Source organism: Colossoma macropomum, unplaced genomic scaffold (genome assembly GCF_904425465.1).
Source record: "Colossoma macropomum unplaced genomic scaffold, Colossoma_macropomum, whole genome shotgun sequence".
Classification (NCBI taxonomy): Eukaryota; Metazoa; Chordata; class Actinopteri; order Characiformes; family Serrasalmidae; genus Colossoma; species Colossoma macropomum.
In genome coordinates, this window is record NW_023494791.1 from 41,679,147 (window position 1) to 41,702,081 (window position 22,935).

Genomic DNA, 22,935 nt, shown 5'->3' on the forward strand with positions numbered 1-22,935 from the left:
TGGTTAAGTGTGTGGTGTGGTTTAGATATCTGTCTCGCTGCGTTATTAGTTTGGACGTGTTTCTGTACATTTGAGAAAGGATTCTGCTGCAATCATCATCACTTAAATCATCAACAAGGACAAGTGAGCAAGTTCCAAAACAGCCGTACATGCCCTCATGTGCTCTTCTCTTTCTATGACTCTGATGAAGGTTAATTTCGAGTTTTATTTTGATCTGTCCTTTGAGCTTTGTTGCCGAACTCTTCTGGCTCATCCTTGATCTTTTGTGCAAAGTCCAAACTGGCCTTGATGTTCTTGGTGTTGATGAGAGGTTGCAGGCTAGCTTCTATATTTCTCCTCTCAAAGTCCTCTTTGTATGGTGAATCATCAGCTCTCCACTTTACAGACTGTCTGTGACTCGGCTGTTATTTTGGGAGGTTTCTGCACAGCTCTAATGATTTTTCCATCAGCCAGTTGCTGTGGTCCTTCTTGGACAACCTGACCACTGCAAATTGCTGATGGAAAAATCATTTTCAAGATATTCCATACCGTATGGATCCCATATGGATTTTGTCTAAATGTTCTGCAATGGTCCTAACTGGCATCTAAACTTTATCTTTAAAATGACTCGTCTTTCAAACATAATCAAAGGTCTTGCTTTTAATTTGGTTTAGGCCTCTTACCTCAAGACTTCAAAAGGAAGCAATGACCGCAACCAATCCAGAGGTGTTTTTTGCATGCATAATTATGAATATGTGGCATAAACCTCACAGCTCCAGTGCAAGTTCAATCAGTAGAAGCCGAGAATAACGTTACTAGGCCATTGCTATGGTGGCTAAGGTGTTACGAGGTCACTGCTATTTTATCTGTGTGATTGCTAAGGTGCTTCTAGGCCAGTGCTATAGTATCCTATGTGGTTGCTAAGGTGTTTCTAGGCTGTTTCTGTGGTATCTGGGATATAGTTAAATGCTGCTAGGTCACTGCTATAGTATCCCATGTGATTGCTATGGTGTTACTAGGCCATTGCTTTAGTATCCCATGTGGTTGCTAAGGTGATGCTAGGCCATTGCTATAATATCCCATGTGGTGGCTAAGGTGTTACTAGAGTACTGCTATATTATCCCATGTGGTTGCTAAGTTGTTATTAGGCCATTGCTATAGTATCCCATGTGGTTGCAAGGGTGTTGCTAGGCCATTGCTATAGTATCCCATGTGGTTGCTGAAGTGTCACGAGGCCAGTGCTATAGTATCCCATGTGGTTGCTAAGGTGTTACAAGGCTAGTGCTATAGTATCCCATGTGGTTGCTAAGGTGTTTCTAGGCTGTTTCTGTGGTATATGGGATATAGTTAAATGCTGCTAGGCCATTGCTATGGTGGCTATTGTGTTGCTAGGCCATTGCTATAGTATCCCATGAGGTTGTTAAGGTGTTGCTAGGTCATTGCCATAGTATTCCATGTGGTTGCTAAGGTGTTCCAAGGCCATTGCTATAGTATCCCATGTGGTTGCTAAGGTGTTACTAGGCCTTTGCTATAGCATCCCATGTAGTTGCTATGGTGTTGCTAGGCCATTGCTATAGTATCCCATGTGGTGGCTAAGGTGTTACTAGGGTACTGCTATTTGTCCCATTGGGTTGCTACGGTGTTCTGAGGCTAGTGCTATAGTATCCTATGTGGTTGTTAAGGTGTTTATAGGCTGTTTCTGTGGTATATGGGATATAGTTAAATGCTGCTAGGCCATTGCTATGGTGGTTATTGTGTTGCTAAGCCATTGCTATAGAATACCATGTGGTTGCTAAGGTGTTATTAGGCCATTGCTACAGTATCCCTTGTGGTTGCTAAGGTGTTACGAGGCCATTGCTATAGTATCCTATGTGGTTGCTAAGGAGTTGCTAATACTGTAAAAATGTAAAGTGTGTTTTTCTTCTCACAAAATAAGACTGTACAAAGAATAATATTTCATTATTTAAATTCAAATCATAATAAAACATCTTTTCTACTTTGAACCCACTTTTCCCACTTGCTTCTATGAGCAACGAGTGAGAAATAATTCATATAAAATTACACTATGCTTTCATCACCAGTGATAACTGGGACCTGCAAAGGTTACAGCTGTTCTATCCAAATTCAAATGGAGTTAAAAAAAAAACAAAAAAAACCCCACTAATTTTCAAACTTCTGGAAGAATGAGTGAAACAAAATGAGAGAGACAGAGAGAGAGAGAGAGAGAGAGAGAGAGAGAGAGAGCCCAAGGCTTGCACTGAGCTGGGCTTAGAAACAGAGATAGAGAGACATGAACAATTGTTTCCACACACACACACACACACACACACACACACACACACACACACACTCTAGCCTTTGGCCATGCAACTGTCAGCAGGTCACGGAGATAACGATAACAAGACTCTCCCCTCTCTCTCTCTCTCTCTCTCTCTCTCTCTCTCTCTCTCTGTCTGTCTCTGTCTCTATCTCTCTTTTCTACAGGGCTACAGGGCTCAGCAGGCAATGGTCTCTGAGTGCTCCTAATAGACCTGAAGCCTAACAGAATATTAGCTCACTCATCCTTACTGTATCAGAATTACTTACAGTAAGTGGACATTTATAAGCTGCTCTTGTAAAGATAAGAGAGTCATCAAGTGAAGATTGTCAGGCACATTACAGCAACCCAACTGAACATCATTACTACTGCACTTCACCACATTTCAGTCATTTCACCTGGTCCATAAAGAAATATCACACTGATGGAAACTTTTTCATAGGAGATATAAAAAAAAACGCTGTTTTTGTAACAGTAATTTTATGGATGTTATATAGTTTCTGGAACTCAGATGACATATTTTGTCATTTGGTCTCATTTTATTTGGACAGTAACCAACAGCCAGGACATTCTCTCATATATGGTTTACCCAAAACGTACAATGCAATGCAAATCATTCAAACAACCAAACGCTTGCATTTGAAAATTAATCATAAAAAAATTACTAGAAGTTACTATCAATGTCAGAAGCCAGTGGTTTTGTTCAGGCCTACTGAGCTCTTTTGAGGACTGAACAATTACAGTAGAAATGGTACATTTGCAAGTGATAAACAGCATTACTAAGCTTTTTTGTGAGTGATGAACAACATCTGTGTTGTTTTTATTACCATTTCTGTCAAATATATATAATAATTGTTTCTTGTTCTAATGCTTTTATTCTTGACTGTATTGTGTATGTGAATGAGGTGCCATATCCATTAAAGTAGGAGCCAGATGCAGTCTGAGGTAACACATCCTGATCCACGAATTAAACACCCTGTGGACTGTATACAAATTGTTAACAAATTTTCTGGTGACACTCAGTTTCTTAACCAGTGTTAGCATTAGGACCAGAGTGAGGGTTGGGTGTAGATTTGGGGTTTACGCCCTAACCAAGCCATGGGCCCACCGGTGGGTCCAAAGCTTATTACACACTTCTATAACCTAAGAAAAGCTCCATTACTTTGCACTGAAGTCCCTGTAGTTACTGAATAATAAGCCTTATTATGTAATAAGCCTGGGAAGTTAAGGGGTTAAGGTTGGGGTTAGGGTTAGGATTAAGGTGGATTGAATTAAAGTCAGTTTAAAAGGTATGTAGTTGAATGTTAGTATGAGTTAAATGTCTTAGGTCTGAAGTGTAGTGTGTTTTGTTTTTCTTTTCTTTTGTAATATTTTCAGTTTTAACTTGTAAAAATATATTGTAAACACAATTTTTTTCTGTTTTTTTTTCCTAGCTGCCCTTCACATTGTGTGAACATTTCACAATGAATGTAGCGACAGAAAATATAATAAAAGTTAAATTATATTAAATTAAAATATTTATTAAGTTAGCTATTTTTTCATTTAATATTCACTTGTAGCTCATTGAAACAAGCAGAGAGATCCTGTGTAAAGTGCAGATTCTAAGCCTTCAGTTCAAACCACCCTTGTGTTTGTAAATACAGGAGATATTTTATTATTGATTAAATGTAATTATTGCACTATTGTCTTGTTTGCAGAAAGGACAAACATTCTTTACAGTCTTTATTTTTTTTGCCATGGTTTTGTCATTTCCTAACATCGAAACACGCAAAAATGGTCAGAATTCAGATTCAAATTCAAAATGTAAATGTCAATATAATTCCTTATGTAACTTACTATGCAATTAAATAAGTAATTATGGAATTACATGTAAGTAGTTTGGAGAAGTATAGCAAAAGGTTTAAAGAGAAAATAAGTTAAAAATATTTTTTTCCTTCTCCTACATTTACCATTTTTATGGTTGTGATGCTATGTTATATTAAAAATGTATTCAGAATTCAAACACATAAACTTCTCCTTACCTCTTTCTCCATATTTCGTTCACAACCCTTACAAACATCAGTGCTGCCCCTTAACCCTTGAAATACCCAAACTGTATGCGTACCCTCACTGTGAGTATGAATCCTGCAGAGTAAAGTGGGTTCTCTCGGTCCAGTCGGCCGTTCACGGTCAGGGACCCACTGATGTAGTCCAGAGCAAACACACTGTTGGTGTTCCCTAATGGTCAGAAAGAAAAACACACAGAGGAAAGCAGTGAACGAGGGCAGAGAGGAGCAACTTCCAAGCAGTGACAATGAACATCCTGTCCTGGACAAGCACAAATTCACCACGTCTTAAGTCATATGAGATACGCATTTTTCAAAAACTTCATAGTTCTGCACACTTGCATTAAAAATACATACAAATCACTGGAAGTAGAAAAACAACAACAAATAGTATGATAAGATATACAAAAGATTAAGATATGATATACAAAAGAGGAACAAAAAATGTCAGCATTTTCATTTAGTTGGGAAACATTGCACATATTTTGATTAGCAAATAATCACCTTAACCCATAAATAAATAATCTTCAGACTGAACAGTAAGTGACAATGGAACATAACGCAAGCATAAACAACCCCACAACAATTCACTTTTTTTCATTTTTTAAAGCTTTTATTTTTTGGTAGGAGTCTTTGAAACTATGTGAGATACAGGATAACGATGGTAAAGTTCAACAAAGAGTGACTATAGTAACCATGGTGATAGGTGTTAGTGGCCATGGCAGTAAGAACCTGTCCATCATCCATATATTGCTGACATTTGCTAAGGATAGTGATGTGGCTCAGTGTGTTGATGTATATAGACAACAAATCATTCAATCAATGTCAGCATTTGTTAACTGACTTAGCCTAGCCAACAAATCATCATTCAAGTGGTGCATTACAGTGATTTTACCTTGGTTAAGGAATGTCAAACACTAGCTAGCTTGCTCACTGGCTTGTTTGGGTTATAGCTGCACTCTCAGAAATAAAGGTACGAAACTATCACTGGGGCAGTACCCCTCTTGTCACTCGGGTGGTCACCTCAAGGGTACATCTTAGTACCTTTAGTCGGGGAACATAATTGTATCGTGATTAAAATGATATTTTCTAAGTTGTATTGAAAGCAGCTGCACAGAAAAATCAGGGTCCAAGCCCCCATGAGCATCGCCAATGTCAACAGTGGCAAGGAAAAACTCCCTAAGAGCAAGAGGGAGAAACCTTGGACTCAAAAGTGGAACCAAGACTCAAAAGGGGAACCCATCCTCATCTGGTCCACAGTGGATAACAAACAATAACAACAGTTAAAATAATTGTACCTGCATGGTGCCTGTATATTTAACAGTGTGGGTAAGGAACCACTGACAAATGATCTGCCATAATGTTGATTGGTTCAAGCGATCATTTGATATCAGAGCCCCTCTCATCTCAACTACACAAGCAATAACACACACACATTGTCTGAGCCACTTATCCTCCTGGGTTGCAAGGGAGCGGGAGCCTATCCCAGGCAGTCATTGGGCAGAAGGCAGGAAACACCCCGGACAGGCTGCCAGTCTACCACAAGGCAGACACACTAACTGTCACTCAATTTAGCATCTCTAATTCACCTGAATGCTTGTCTTTGGACTGTGGGAGGAAACCGGTGCGATCCTCACAGATATAGGGAGGATCTATCATATGTGCCTGATAGCCCTATGGTCAAAACCACTAACATGCAGACCAAAAGGACCCTGGTGACCCAGCCAGGGAATCGAACCCCGGCCCTTCTTGCTGTGAGGCAACACACGAAGCGGATACACATTTTACAGCCCCTTTGAATGTATGTACACAAAGCACCTCTTTAGTCTAAGACACCAGGATCTCAGGTACTCAAGTCTGGCGACTGCACAGTTTACTCGACATTATGATTCCTGGTTCCATAGTCTGGCTGCATAAAGCACTACCACTGCTGCTACCAGGAAGCTCCATTAGTTGTGTTATACTGTTATTGTTATATCAACTTGACTTACATTCCTTCTGTTCTCTCTTTTAATTACCTGTTTTTTTGTAGTTATCTCTTCATTATTTCAGATTATCATGTATCAATTTAATTCTGCACAATATATGATATTTAAGTAGTTTGTCTCGATTTTCTATTATGCTGTCTCTGCTTGCTGCATGCTAATTATATCTGTCAGGCACATATGACAGAGCCTGTAGGATACAAAACTATACTTCTCTCAAACTTCCTTTCTATTTCAACTTCTCTACTCTTCTCACAGCCTCTTTTCTTTTCTTCTCTCCTCTGAACTTCTCGTCTTCTCATTTTTCAACCTCCCTCCTCTTCTCTCTCCTTTCTTCTCTTCTATCCATGGCTCTTTTATCCTCTCCTCCTCTCTCTTTTCCTTACACCTCTCTCCTCTTTTCCTTTTTCCTCTTCTCTTCTCTTCAACTCTGCTTTTTCTTTCCTATCATTTCCCATCTCTTCTATCAGTCTAGCATTCCTTCTGTCCTCTTCTCATATTTTCTCTTCTGTTCATCTCTTCGCATCTCCCAACTTCTCTCCTTTCTTCTGTTTTCACAACCTCTTTTCTCATCTCTCAGCCACTCCTCTTCTCTTCCTTTCACTTTTCTTCTTTTCTTTCAAAATCTCTTTTCTCCTTTCCTATCATCTTTTACCACCTCACCTCTGTTCACTTCCTTTCTCTTCATCTCTCCTCTCAACCTCTCTCCAATTTCTTTGTCTTCTTTTTCCTCAAATAATTCTCTCTTCTCTTCTCTTCTCTTCTCTTCTCTTCTCTTCTCTTCTCAGCTCATACAATCACTTACTTTTTTGTCTCCTGTTTTTCCTCTATTTCTCTTATCTCTTCATCCCCTCATCACTCCACTTGCATCTCAAGTCGGAGCTGTTGTTATGCTAAATTGGACATGACAAAATCTTTTGCTGCTGAATTGAGATTGAGCGTGTCAGAGCCTGCTCCTCTCAGATACCACACGTTCATGCATTTCAATACAAACCTTAGTCATCGCACAGCAGAGATCAAACAAAAGGGAAACCCTCAACTGACTGAGGGTGCTAGACATGTGTAGGTCTCCATATAATACAAAAAATAAAGGGGCTTCTAAATCTCTTTCAACAATGTCATGCAAAATTAAACATACATTATGATCACTCTTGACCTGATTGTTTTGATTGAAAAAAAAGTATTTACTTAGAGAGGCTGTGCATCAGGGAGCCTTGACTGATTTGAAAACGATGATTATAATCTCAGAATGGAAATAGAAACAGATTCCACCGAGACATAGAAGAATATTGGGTTGCTGCTGAGGGCAGTGGAGTGAAGCATAGTACAGATTACTATGATGTTAGCATTAGCATGGAGGATGCTAGTATACACTGACTTATCACAGTGGGAAAGTGGGTAAGGAGGAGTTCAGTAGCTAAGCATGGGGCACAATGGATAAAACTAATACATACGACAGTAATCTTTTGTATTGTGTGCAACATGTGGGTGAAATGTGGAGACTTTGTGTTGAGCTGCTAGCAAGCAATGGTGGGAAAAAGGAGGGGGGTGAGAACCCCCTGTAGTAAAAACAATTCACACCTCTCTACAAAGACGGCTGTGCTGAGATAAAATGGACAGCACAACTGCAGCTTTCTTTACATCAAAGAATTGTGTACAACTGGCACAATAAAAAGAGCTTTTAAACACAACAAAACACTTTTACAAAAGCTGATTTGCTTGCTCACGTCTGAAGATGGAAATCCAGTTCATTCCAGTTGATTCATTTGGTGCATTTCCACCAAAATATATTCCATCAATAATGCATAGCTCAACTGCAGGACCTCGAAAACAGGTGGAAATTGCATTTATGGATAAAGATTAGAATATACACTCACTGGCCACTTTATTGGAAACAGCTACTTCGTATTTCCACTCTCTAGCCACCTCCCATATAGACTACTCTCCCTTATAGGTGTATCATACCCAAGCATCACTACTGTGTTGAAAGTGATCCACCACTCTCAACCACATTCTGTGGTCAGACACTGACCCCTGATGAAGGGCTAGAGGACTGCTACCACAAACTTCAACATATCTCCAGATGCATTAACAGATACACCAATAGATGTGCTACAGTCTCTAACTGTACACCACCAAGGTGAGGGCAGAAGAAAAACTTTCCAATAATGTGGCCAGTGAATGTAGAAGGCTATAAGCTTACTGTTGAGATGCTACAATCATGGTTAGCTAACACTATGGATAAAAAGCAAAGCAAGTTTTGTTAGGATGGACACCCGGCTTGTGACATTCAGCTCAAAATACAGCCCCCTGCCACCACACTCCCTCACAGCCAGACAGCTCTTGTATACCTGCTGTCCACCTAGCAGCTGTGAAATCAACCCTGGTCACAGTACATCATCTCCATTGCTGAGGCTAGCTCATCCCAAGCCCAGCCCTTAGCTGCCCTCCTCCGCTATCTCCATGTAGCAGACCGATTTACTACACCAGCCACTCCATCAAGCTTGAGCTCAGCCAGGCTAACAGAGCAGCGCAAATTAGCCTACAGTTACGGGTTAGCAAATGTGCATAGCAGATAGCGATGCTTGGTTACATCTATCAAGCCAGCCAAGCACCAAATTAGTGGACACAGGATGAGCCGGTGAATAATTTCATTACGCCATCGCTGGAGAACAGAGCTGTTTAAGCTGAAATCACATGGAATGAGGGAGAAGACAGGAGGCTGGAATTCATGTAATGGGTTCTTGCATTAAAGTGGAACTAAAGTGATTAGTTTCAGCGATATATTCTTAAAGGAGGCATATTTACTGTGCTTTATCCTGTTATTTACTTCTCTTTGAAGAAAAGGTCATTTTGTGTGCTAAAGACTACCCCTCTCATTGGCTGTCTCAGTGAACGGGGTGGGGCAGGGGGTGCAGTGTTGGAGCTCAATGATGGCTGAAGTGGAACACAGTATTGTGAGACCATACAACTTTTGGAGCTTATCTGGTGTGAGAGACAGATATAGTCACACAATCATGTGCCAGCCAAACATGTCATTATAAACCAATATTTAATGCAGAAAGCTTTTGTTTACTCGCCACTGCTAATGATAGTTTCCACTATGTTAGCACCAAGCTAACAGTGTTAAGTAGATTAAACACAGATATTTGAAGCTAAAGTTAAGTTACCCTTATTAGTCCCACAATGGGGAAATTTCACCTCCACATTTTAACCCATCTGTGCAGTGAAACACCACATACACACTTGTGAATGCATACACACTAGAGGGCAGTGAGCACACTTGCCCGGAGCAGTGGGCAGCCCTAACCACGGCGCCTGGGGAGCAGTTGGGGTTAAGGTGCCTTGCTCAAGGGCTCTTCAGTATATTAAGTGTCTGTAATGACTAAGTAGTTACACTTTAACAAGACATGCAACTATATCTCAAAATTACTTTTACATTAAACTTTATGAGATGTTATCACCCCCTACTGGGCTGGAATGCTCATGTTAGCGTTCTTGAGTACTCGTGTGGATGCAGAAATATTTGACAACAAAGTAAAAACTGGATCCATGCGGACAAGGCCTTAATTTCAGGCCTTTTAGCTTAGCTATATAACTAACTTACTCTAGTGAGGCACAATTAGCCCACAGAGAGCCTGTTTTCATCAACAAAAAGGTCTGCTGAATCAGTTACTAACTCAGAGGTTTAATGTTAGTGGTATTAACATGTTTTACACAGTCCTGTCTGATAGCGATGACTGCATATACAACCGCAGCTGAGAAGGTGAAAGTATGAAGGCTAGGTTTGCTTGTTGTTATGCAGCAAATCTTAACAGCCAACAGAATCACATGCCTAGGTCCCAGATGGTAGATTAAATTGCTTTAATGTTACTGAAAACAGTGATTCCAAATTATTAAACGGTAATGTATTATTTGTACCAGTTCTTGAATCATGAAGTATAATGCAATAAGTGGAGCTGTTAGCTTTTGCTCTGATGGCACTGGGGCTTATGACCTCTATACACTCTCACCAGTGGGAGTCAAGTGCTGTAGCGTCTGAGCATTTAGGACTGCAGAGTAATCAGCAACGGCTGAGTGTGGCTGTGTTGACAGAGGAAGGGACAGAGGAGATTAACCCTGGGGCATGGCAGCCTGTGGTCAGTGCACACTGGGGCCTGGCCGAGCCATTGTTGGCTGGAGAGTGGGGTGACTGAGGGCCAGCAGCAGCTAGCCAAGGCTGGCGAAAGGACAAGGCCTTCTGGGTAATTATTGAGGATTGAGGGCGAAAGGTGGCGGCAGGAGGGGAAAAGGAGGGTGGAAAAGTGGACCAGCTACAAATTGAGTCCTGACAAATGTGTGTGTGTGCCAGTGTGTGTGTTTCTAAAGAATAGCCTCTCTAATGCAGACTCCTAGACTGAAGACAGCTCTATGAGTTGGAACAACATACAGTACTGAGCAAAAGTCAGAGAACACCCCTCATTCATTAAGTATCAGCAGAACATTTTCACAGAAGCCTCAACAACTAAATATTTCATATCAGATTTTTCAGTATTCAGAGTCCACACTTGATGTTTATTACAGTGTCCATTGTTTTCAGAAAGCTTGCTTTCAGTTTCTCAAAGAAATCTGCAGGGATTTTGCAGAGAAGTTGCATTTTCTGCTTCTCACAAACCAAGTAATCCCAATTACTAGTTTAGACTTATTAGTGCATAAAACCTTACTTCATATCTTTTTTTGTCTACTTCCTCGCAGTGGAAGGATGGACATAATCACCTGTGGATTTTTTCAGATCTGAAGCAGCTTGATTTTCTCCTCTCTCTCAAAGACAAAAGCTTTAATCGCTGTTTATCTAATGGGGACAGTTTTTATGGTCTACCAGGTCTTGCATGGTTGTTAGGAGTCAAAATTTCTCTGTAGCTTTTATTTTATTTTATTTTTTTTGAAAACTGTTTTTTCAAACCCCTGTTATTATTCTTTGACTTTTTTTTTCCTTACGCAAGTGGATTATCCTGATCTTCTCAGAAATCTCTACTGGGAAATGAATAACGTGTACATAATGACTGTTTTGACTGGATAAATAAATAATAAATAAATGAAATGTGGTCTCTAACTCAGCACAGTACTGTATATACACAATTTTGAACTTATGGAATAAATGAAATATAATATGGTAGCGATGCAAAGATACAGAATTTGGTCCAAAATTGCTAATCAATAATTAAAACTTTGTGGTTGAAACCAACGATATTTACCTTTTTTTCTCTCATTTAAAGTCAGCCACTGAAACACTGTGCATCACTATAAAACAATCCTCCTAAATGATGCAGCACTGAGTAGATCATGTGTAGATGTAGGAAAGAAGCAAAAACAAAACAGCAAATCAATGACTGCAAAAAGTGCCACAAAAATCTGCTGAGTAACTGTGACAGTTGTTAACCATCAACCCTGAAAGCAACCATGGGTTTACTTTGTGTCCCACCCTTCCTGGACTTTGCAGGTCCAATCAGATTAAAAGAGCAAGCTGAGTGACACCTGCTTTGTGGCTGGTCATGCAGGATGGGTCAATGTGGTCATGATGGCTCTAAATTGCTTTGTGTGCTTCAGCAGCCTGACCAGAATGCCAATACAGCGCAACAGCCGTTTACTGAACGGCCCACTGCCCCTCACCTGTCGCTCACACCTGTGGAGGTGGAGACTCTCTGAACACACACACACACACACACACACACACACACACACACACACGCACACACACACGCACACACACACAGTCTTAGGCAGCCTTTAAAAGAAAAGAAAAGAAAAAACTATTTATTCAAAACAATTTATTCTGACAGTAAATGTGTTTTTGCCAGTAAAAACAATACATTACATTAGAATAGATAATGTAAGATTAGAATAAAATCAACAGAAATACAGGAAAAAAACAAACAAAAAATATAACAATGCTTTTTTCTTTCATTTGTTTATTAGTAAGTTTGTTAGATGAATATAGTTAAATAATAATAATAATAATAATAATAATAATAATTATTATTATTATTATTATTATTATTATTATTATTATTATTATTATTATTATCATTTAGACTCATACATTAAGGCAAACCCTCATTTACAATGTAGCTAAGACGGTCAAAACATGAAACCAGATCAAATAAGTAATAAATTATATTAGTTAAATAAATTATAATATACTGTAAACAAGTGAAGGACAATAATAAAAAATAAACATAAAAACAAATCATAAAATACTCCACTAAAACAATTACACATTAAGATAAAATTAATTTAAAGACAAAACATAATATAACTAACATAACTAAGAGAAACAGCTGAGTTTCTTAAGGCTACTTTGCAAATTATCATGAAACCAGTTTCCCCAAATCGGTAGAAACACGCAGAACCTGGACTATAAACCAATCACTGGAATGAATGGGATAAGAACCATTATTTAAAGACAGTAGATCAGAAGTATAAAGGCAATGAGGAATAAAAAAAAAAACAACGTATATCACGCCTATTTGTTAGAGAATGCCATCTTACTTTTGTGTATTAATACAGTGATGGGTACTGTCATTACTATCCATAGTGACAAAGAGAAGAGCAGAATGATAAACTGGGTCCAGTTGCTAGAAAACCTAAAGTCCAACACGGCCATAAAAGCAGCTTCAACAATCAACAACTGTGAAATATACAACAATGTAGTGTTCACTTGTTTATTTGCATTCATTCTAATGTCATTTTCTCAGATGGCTCCACTGGCATCTAATGTTAATGTTCATGTTTGTCACTACCTACTTAAGATTTTTAATTCTAAATATTGAGTACATCATACTGCAGTTTGGCTCCATTTGAAAGTGATTATACTGGATGAGCTGCAGGGCCTTCTTGTGCCATTGCACCACTGAAAGATGCAATTATGAATGCATAGCCACAGTTAATTTAGCAAAACAAAGATACACAGAAACACACACACAAACACTTCCACAATTTGCATACATGAATATATAGATGAATACATGTGCAAAATAAGCACAACACTTATGTACACATGCATATATACAATCTCTCACACATGCATTCACTGTATCTAAGTAGAAAATTGCATCTTTTGAATAACTAACAGAACAAATGAAGGTCAAATCTCAGTCACTGTAGGCTCCTGTTTTCTCTCCGTCTCATTAACATCACACACACACACACACACACACACACACACACACAACAAAACTGAGCCCTTTGTTACCAATATGCTGACCGCACTCTTATACTCTTACTTATAGTTGTCACAGCTGTGTGTATGTGTGTGTGTGTGTGTGTGTGTGTGTGTGTGTGTGTGTGTGTAGAGCTCAGTGTGCTGGGCTGGCAGTCTGAGGGTACAGGAACATTCTGACTTTGCTGCATCAGGTTGGAGCAGTTCTTCAGTCTTTATTACTAAGAGACCTCACTGCATGCACTCTGCTATATTCTATAGCAGAGTTCTATAGTCTGTATATTCTAGGGATGCCCAAACTGCAATGTTTATGGTGGACTGTATACAAATAAATAAAACAGCTTATTACAGTCAATGCACAAGTCAGACTACCATTCCTTTATTTAATTTCTAGTTAAAACAGCCATTGTTCATTTTCCAGTGCCAAGAAAAAGCAGAAAATCTACATACATTTTAACAGATAATTGCATAAAAGCCTCAACAAATGTATATAAATTTATCACTGCTGTCAGAACAAAACCTCGTATCTCCATTTTTGTCAATTTTCAGTTTTTGTCTTAATTTGAAAATGCTTGTTCTTCCACACATTGTGTGTAAATTTCATGACGATGGACAAAATGGACCAAAAGAAACGGCCCAAAATGACTTGGAAAGACTATATATAAGACTATATATATATATATATATATATAGTCTTAGAAGTTGGTTGCATTTTCTGCTTCTAACAGTCCAAATATACATCCTTTCAGAGCCATAGTTTTGAGTTGTCCTCTCACAGTGGCAGGATGGACAGAAACACCTGTGGATTTGTTTAGATCTGAAGCAGCTTGATTTTCTCCTCTCCTTCAAAGATGAAAGCTTTGAGTATTGTTTATCTGATGGGACAGTTTTGGTGGTCCACCAGGTCTAACACGGTTGTTAACTAGAAATGTAAAAAAAATGAAGTGTGGTCTTTGACTTATGCACAGTGCTGTATTTTATAATAGTTCTCTATATTTTGATACCAAAATACTTGATAAACACAATCTGAAAGTATATATATAATGCAGACACAAGAAATGACCATTTTGATGTTTATTCTGCTCTTCTATGTCAATCATGTGATTTCTCGGTGTTGTTGTTACATGCAAATGATATGCAAAAAACATGATCTATTTCCAAATTTTTAATAATAGTGTAAGAAGCTAAACAAGCCAGAATGTCTGGGAGCATTTTTCAAATTTGGCTCTTAAACACAAGTTTGCTGTTAGCTGACCTCCCTCAATCCACGATTAAAAATAACGAGCCTGAAGGCACATACTGTGGTTTAACAATGCAGTAAAGTGATGCAGTGGTTACTTTAATGGTATCTAAAATAGAGCCATAACTACAATGATCAATGCAGTCACCTGATGAAAATTGAATATGAACTTCAGCAGTGAGAAATTCTCTGTTTTGGATATTTTAATTTCTTATTTACCAAAACAGCATGTGGGCTCCCTTAGTTATGCCTTCCAGGCATTCTAAAGCTTTGAACATATCAGGATTTCAAGATGGGGCCAAATCCGCATAAAACCCCGCAGAAAAACTGCTGGTTTGGAGATTCCTTGTGACCGCGACAATATGCTTGCTTATGATGAGGTACGGACGCTACTCAGTAACTGTAATGTGATTACAAGAATTTAAACTTTAATACATTACATTACTTCATTACGGGAAAAGTAGTAACATTACTGTACCACTCTGTACCACGTCACCCCAAACCTGATGAAAATCAATTACATTTACCTGTAAAGATCAAATGCATGCTTTTAATATGTTTTAACCACAAAAGTATCAACTGAATGTTTCTCTCAAATGTGTGTGTGTGTGTGAGTGTGTGTGTGTGTGTGTGTGTGTGTTAGTGTGTGTGTGTGCCTGTGTGTGTGTGTATTTATACAGGTCAATACTAAGATGTGAAACATGGGCAGATTGCCAAAGCTTTCACATTATCGCCAGTAGTGAGCTGGAAAATGAGAAGCTGAGGCATCCACAACTTATACGAGTGACTGCATTCACACACACACACACACACACACACACACACACACACACACACACACACACACACACACACACACACACGCACACAGAAGTGTTCCCATAATCATTTGATTATTTAAACTGAACTATATTGTATTTGTCATAGCATAATCATGTATCCCAGAAATGATAACTTTTTAAAAGAACAAAAAGTAACAATAACTAGAAATGAGGTGAGGAATGTAGTCGATATCTGATGCTTTTCATGCACATATCTGCCAGTGCTGATACATATGCTTATACATAATCTAGATATAAAATATATTTTATGTACTTAAGCAAGTATTTTTTCAGGATTCGGATCTCATGTGCACTCCTATAATAATAATAATAATAATAATAATAATAATAATAAAATGTGCATTTAATGTATGAGATGTTACAGCACTTTTTTCCCAATTTACAAATCAGACTAGAAGCAAGCGAAAACAGTATAGTCTCTCTCTCTCTCTCTCTCTCTCTCTCTCTCTGTGTGTGTGTGTGTGTGTGTGTGTGTGTGTGTGTGTAACCTTTTTGCGATTATCCAACTTATTGAAACACTCCCCACCTTCTGTCCAGAGAGGAAGAGGGAGAGGGAGAAAATGATGGATGAGTGAGTGAGTGAAGGAAGGAATGAATGGCTGAGTTACTGAGTCAGTATGTGAGCAAGTGTGTAAATGAGTAAGGGAGCTAGTGAGTTACATGGTGAATGAGTGAGTTAGTGAGTGGATAAGTGAATTAGTGAGTCATGTGGTGAATGAGTGAGTGAGTTACTGAGTGAGTGAAAGAGTCAGTGAGTGAGTGAGGGAGTGAGTGAGTGAGTGAGGGGGTGAGGGAGTGAGTGAGTGAGTGGGTGAGGGAGTGAGTGAGTGAGTGAGTGAATGATTGAATGAGTTAGTGAGTGAGTGAGTGAGGGGGCGAGGGAGTGAGGGGGCGAGGGAGTGAGTGAGTGAGTGAGTGAGTGATTGAATGAGTGAGTGAGTTAGTGAGGCGGTGAGTAAGTGAGTGATTGAGTGAGTGAGTGAGTGGGTAAGGGAGTGAGGGGATGAGGGAGTGAGTGAGTGAGTGGGTGACGAGGTGAGTGAGTGAGCGGGTGAGTGAGTGAGTGAGTAAGTGTGTGAGGGAATGAGGGGGTGAGTGATTGAGAGAGAGTGAGTGGGTGAGTGAGTGAAGGAGTGACGGAGTGAGGGAAAGCAATCAGACCGTGTGTAATGTGATAGGTAGGTAATAAAGAGAGCCTCACTCGCCCTTCAAAACCTGCACACAATCACTTATTCTACACAACACACATGCCATCACACACTCTTTATGTCAATGTTAAATCGGCCGTGAACAGACGTGCAGCACTTCCACAGCTCATTCTGCAAGGAGAAACAGGCAGACAGTGTAATCAGGGCCTTCTGAAAGCCTCTGGAATTATGAAGATTTTGCACGGCTAATGCACGGTTTCGTGTGCAATTGATTTGCATCACTTCTGAATGTTTAGATGAGCATGACTTGAGGGGTCAAAAGGCATTTCGACCGACTTTAACCCTGTAGAACTCAAAGGTTGGGTCGCAACTTCTCTGTGGCACAGTCATAACTATATATTACACAAGTAAATAAGGGCTGTACTACATGGACTACATTGCTACCTACAGCAATTATGATTTGACTTACAATTTGGGCCATGCATTTCAGGAAAATTTGTTCAAAAAATCCACATAGGACCCTTGAAGCTACAGGCTACAGCACACCAGCATGTCAAACTGATGTTCAATCAATCAGTCAATCAATCAATCAATCAATACATCAATACATCAGTAAGTCAATACATCAATAAATTAATAAATAAAATAGCCAATCAGCACTGGCTAGACTCAGACCACAAATCAATATTAGGTGAAATATGGCTGGGAATTTACAGCACAAAATGAATCCAGGTCAAAGTCTTTAAGATAAACAGGCAACTGCTAATTGTCTGCTACCTTAGCTAATCATGCTAGCCTAGTCATATCGTAACCTGTGTCACCACATAGTGAGTTTCTGAAGAATTAGTTGATACCAAAAATATTCTGTTAAATCTTTAGGAGCAGAGCAGAGCACAGCAACATGGGTCCCTCTATATTTCCTTCTGTGGACTAAACAAATAATAAACTCTGACTAAAACACAAGATGCAGGCTTTTCACTGCCCTCTCAAAGAGTACAGAGTTAATCAGTCTCAAGGTTTTTAAGATACGAATGCGTAACGTTAGAGAGAAGCTAAATTAGTGAGAATTCTAATGTATTGTTTATATTTTTCATCTTTCATGACTATTTAAAAGGAGAAAATTGGGAAAATTGAGTTATACAGACTTGTGTAAATAATTTACATTTGTTGGATCACTTCAATGCCATTATTCTTCAAATTGTGAGAAGCAGAAAATGCAACCAACGTCTAAGACTGAACTTTAAAGGTATGGAAAAATATCCCTGCAGATTTCTTTGTAAAACTGAAAGCAAGTCTCCAGAAAAAAAAATGGAAGCTGTAATGAAGGTAAAGGGTCATGTTAAATACTGAAAATATTTATGATCTTTTATTTTGTTGTCAAGGTTTCTGTTTGATTATCTGTTAAATATGTTTTCTGCATTTTTTGCTGCCACCAAGAAACTAATAGTTAATGACCATTTTCACATGGAACTCTGTCAGAGTACTGTACAGTAAAGGTTTACAGTGGTTTATGAAACGTTATAGTCAATACTGAATAATCAGTCTTAAGATTAATAAGAACTCAGTATACTGGGTTAAATCTGTCCACAGTATAATGGGTTAAATCTGTCTCACACACGCTGAGCGGATTGTGACCGTTTCTGAAGGTGCTTTACTGGCTTCTACTGGCCCCCTGAGTCTCTCACCATCAGCCTCTCATGAATGTCAAGTGATGTGTTTTATCTAAGCCTCACTGGCTCAGGAAAAGCATGAAGCAGTGACCTGATGAAGAGCTAATGAAGAGCAAAGACAAGAGAGAGAGAACAGAAAGACAGGGAGTGTGTGTGTGTGTGTGTGTGTGTGTGTGTGTGTGTGTGTGTGTCAGGAAGTGGATTAAAAATGTAAGATGTTCGGTGTGTCTACTTCAGGCATCAGGACTAGAGACAGTCCGTGACCCTCTAACCCAGTGTCAGGACATGTATTTTAATTCATTTGTATATAATATTAATAAGCATGTGTACGCAACAAACATATTAATGTTGTCGCTGAGGACTTTAGGAATCTTTACCTTCATCATGATGACGTCAAGTATAATATGCACAAGATTTTTATTAGAAGTGGATATATACACTGGACATACATAAAATAATTAAAATAAAAGGTCTGAATACTTGTTTCCTCTAACTGTAGTTGGTTTATCCTAATGTATCCATCCTTATGGTTTGGATAAATGGCAGAGAAAGGAAACTGTGCCAACCAACCAACCCCGCTCTCCCCTACACTCCTCTATATACAGTACTGTTCAAAAATCAGAGACCACCCTTCATTTATTCCCATTCCAGCCAAAACAGCCATAAAGTTCAAGATATTGATTTTTTAGCATCAGAAAACATAACTGACAGAAAATTATACAGAAGCCTCAACAGCTAATAATAATAATATCAACATGGTCAGTAGTTAGTGTGTCCACTGTTCACCTTTATTACAGGTTGCGTTCTTTTCAGGAGATTCGCTTTCAGGGATATTTTACACATCTCCAAAGTTCAGTCGTAGAAGTTGGTTAATTTTCATTCATTCATTCATTTATTGCTTCATTCATCCATTAATTTCTTCCTGCCTTCCTTCATTCATTTCTTCCTTCCTTCGTTCCTCCCTTCCGTCCTTTTTTATTCCTTCCTTCCTTCCTTCCTTCCTTCCTGCCTTCCTGCTTCATTCCTTCATTCATTCATTCATTCATTCCTTCATTCCTTCCTTCTTTCATTCCTTACTTCCTTCCTTTCATTCATTCTACCTTCCTTCTTCTCTCTTTTGGAAACTCCTTTTTTTCAGTTATTTTCTTTTGCCTTTTTCCTTCATTGTACTAGTAGATTACTTATATATCTAATCTCTCTGAAAATGTCCTAAACATTAGTAATTTGTACCTAATGACCATTTTGACTGGAAATTAAATAAATGAGTGGTCTCTGACTTTTGCACAGTACTGAGTAGAAATAAGAAGTATTTATATATACTTAAAAATAATAAGAACATTATATACTAAGGCTTTATCTCAATAACCAATTCTATTTTAAAAACTAGAATAGAATGGAGCTTTTGAATAATTTTAGAACCTTTGTTTTCTTTTGGTTCGTTTTACAAAATCAGACAAAATGCACAACACACACACACACACACACACACACACACACACACACACACAATTTGCTTAGGGGTTCAAGCCTATTCTAATGCTGGTCATCATGTATTGATCCGTAGTCCCAGGAGGAATAATCAAACCTGGATAAATAGATCACAATTGTTGATCTCTGCAAAATAAGTGTCACTCACTATTCAGAAATAATCTTTACTTTTAAGAGTTTCTTAAAAGCTAACTGCACTGCATCTGTACATAATGAGTCTGCTTCTCTCCGCATCATGGAAAAGTACGAACAGGTCTTTGCTTTGCGAGTAAAGCTAGACAAGGTGGTGAGATTCCATTAAAGATAGGAGGAAAAGAAAGAGGAAGAAAAAAGCAATCGTGTTGTTCTTTCATCACGCGCGAATGCTTTGTGAGAGTGTCTGAGAAAGCGGATTTTCCAGGTCGCGCGCGCCACTGCTGTTGTGGGCAACAGTCACAGGTTAGTGCGTTTAAATAGGCTACACAAAGCATGAGCGAGTCATGTGCCAAATGAGCCTCCATAAGTGTGTGTGCATGTGTAGGAGAGAGTGTGTGTTCCCCTCTGTAAGATTAGCGCGGCTAGCAGGACAGGGTCAAGCCCTGCTGTAGCTAATTGAAAAGCTGTAGAGAGAGAGCGCTAAGAGGCTAGATAAAGATCCTATAGGAGAACATGACTAAGCTAAAGCTGTATTACACCTTTCTGGCTGCCATCTGGGCAGGAGAGTGTAGCGACACTGCAAAAAGAGAAGCGCGTGTGTGTGAGAAACGGAGAATAATCGCCTTTTCTGCTTATCTATCCGTCCAGCCGGGAAACAGCCAGGTTGACCTGCAAGATGTCTGTAGGATGTGGCGTCTGTAGCTCACTGTACAGACTCAAAATATTCAAAAAAAGATGAACAGTATGGCTGGTATTCACAAGCATACATCAGGGTCGAATGGATTTTCTGAATATGTTAGCTGAATGCATGGTCATTTCTATTAGCATTTACATACTTTCATTTATTCAATTTCCAGTCAAAACAGACACTAAGAACACGTTATTCACTTTTTCAGTGTCAGAAAAAAGCAGGAAATATACATGGATGAGCCAAAACATTATGACTACTCACAGATGAAGAGAATAATGCTGAAGCAAATAAACAAACAATGCAGCGCATATCGACATCTGGAATGTATTACACAGAAAGTGAACTGTAGGTTTTCGTAGTTAACATGTTGGATGTGAAAGACATGGGCTGAGCAACTTTGAGTGTGTTTACATGCACTGAATGATTTGATCATAAGAGGATTTCTGCAGTTATCTGATTATTCAAATGGTCATGTAAACACCATACTCCAATCTAGAAATCTGATTAAGTAATCTGATACAGAGAGCTGGATTTTAGCTCAGTAGTCAGATTTCTCAGTGTATGTAAACTCTTACTCTGATTTCTTTCAGTTTTCTCAGTCTGCGCATGTGCAAGAACGGACCACAGTACCAGAAATAAGCAAGCAGCGTTGCCACATGATACTTCTGGAGCGACGCTAAAACCAAACACATGCTTGATTTAATGGATTTAAATATTCTTCATCTTCACGATGATGGATGTTCATATTTACAGCTAAAGTGGCACTATGTTAAAAAAAATGCCGTGGCATGAAATTCGAGTTTTACGTTATGTTTACGTCTTGTCTTCTTCTGTGAGTTTATTGGCTGGTTGCAAAGTAGAAATCCGATTACTGCCTGACTCATGTAGACACATTATCTGATTACTCAAGTGAATGTAAACATGTTGATTGGATTACTGACAAAATCTCAAATCTGCAGTTATCAGATTATTAGACCAGATTGTCCATGTTAACCCCTGTCTACCATTGAAAGCACCTGCAAAGGTCTCACAAGTGTCAGAACTGAACCTTGGAGCGATAGAAGAAGGTCACCAGAACAGATGAGTCCTGTTTTCTTTTACATCATGTGGATGGCTGGATACATGTGTGCTGTTTACATGGGGGAAGTGATGGCACCAGGATGCACTAAAGGAAGAAGACACGCCGGTGGAGGGATGCTTGGCGCAATGTCCTGCTGGGAAACCTTGGGTCCGGGCCTTCATGTGGACATCACTTTCACATCACAGTGCCACTTACTTAAACATTCTTGCAGACCAAGTAAATTCCTTCAGACAATGGTATTTCCCAATGGCCGTGGCCTCTGATGACGAGGTTAGTAAATACAGACATGACATTTGGTTTAGCACTAACATTAACTATCTGGCTTCACTCTGCATTAGCCAGCTAGTGGAAAAACAAACAAACAAACAAAAAAAGATTGTAAATTTTCAAAGATTCCTTTCACCTTCCAGATATAGTATCAGAATTGAGTTTTCCTGGTCTTTAAAATGGAAAATCTCTGGCATCAATTTTTGTAAATTTTTGGCTGAACTACCACTTTAACCGTAGGCCAGAGACCCAAGAAGACAGAAGGACTATGTAAATGTGTTCCCAGTGGGTGCTTGATAGCTGACATCCTACTACTATCTCTTTCAGAATGTCTGTGGAGACTCAATGGGGCTTTAAGTCTGGTCCTTACGGGCCACTGTAGCTGAAGGGGGGACCAGGTTCTATCTGTAGTTGTGGGGGTCACAGTGTCCATCTCCCTCTGAGCCAGAGATGTTTAAAGACTGGCCTCGGGAATGGCTCTCTCCTGTGGCGATTAAAAAAAATGTATTCTGCAGACATGAGTGCACTTTGAAGGCCTTCTCTAGACTGCCAAGAGGGGTGACACACGAGTCACACACATTTCATGTATCTTACTCTCTCTCACTCACTCACCCGCACACATACATTTTCTCGCAGCAGGATGGTTTTAAGGAGCTCAGAGGGTCTAGAATATTGTGTTAGCAGCACCTTGACTCAGACACATTCAGTTAAACACATGAACTCTCTCTCGTCCCACTCATGCCTGATCTCTTCCTCTACCTGCTGCAGTATGCAGAACATCCACCCAAGTGAGAAACGTGAAAACCGAAGGTACACAAGTGTCCAAAGAAAAGTACATTTTTAACAGGA

At 39.2% G+C, this 22,935-nt stretch overlaps 1 protein-coding gene across 1 annotated transcript in view; it reads right to left on the minus strand.

The window, feature by feature from the left end:
* The window catches only part of LOC118810932 (cadherin-23-like), a 338,859-nt gene that overhangs the window by 117,432 nt on the left and 198,492 nt on the right, over positions 1-22,935 (minus strand). Inside the window, exon 10 of the mRNA XM_036575094.1 lies at positions 4,401-4,513. Within this exon, the coding sequence (XP_036430987.1) occupies positions 4,401-4,513 (113 nt within the window). The remainder of the gene's footprint in view (positions 1-4,400; positions 4,514-22,935) is intronic.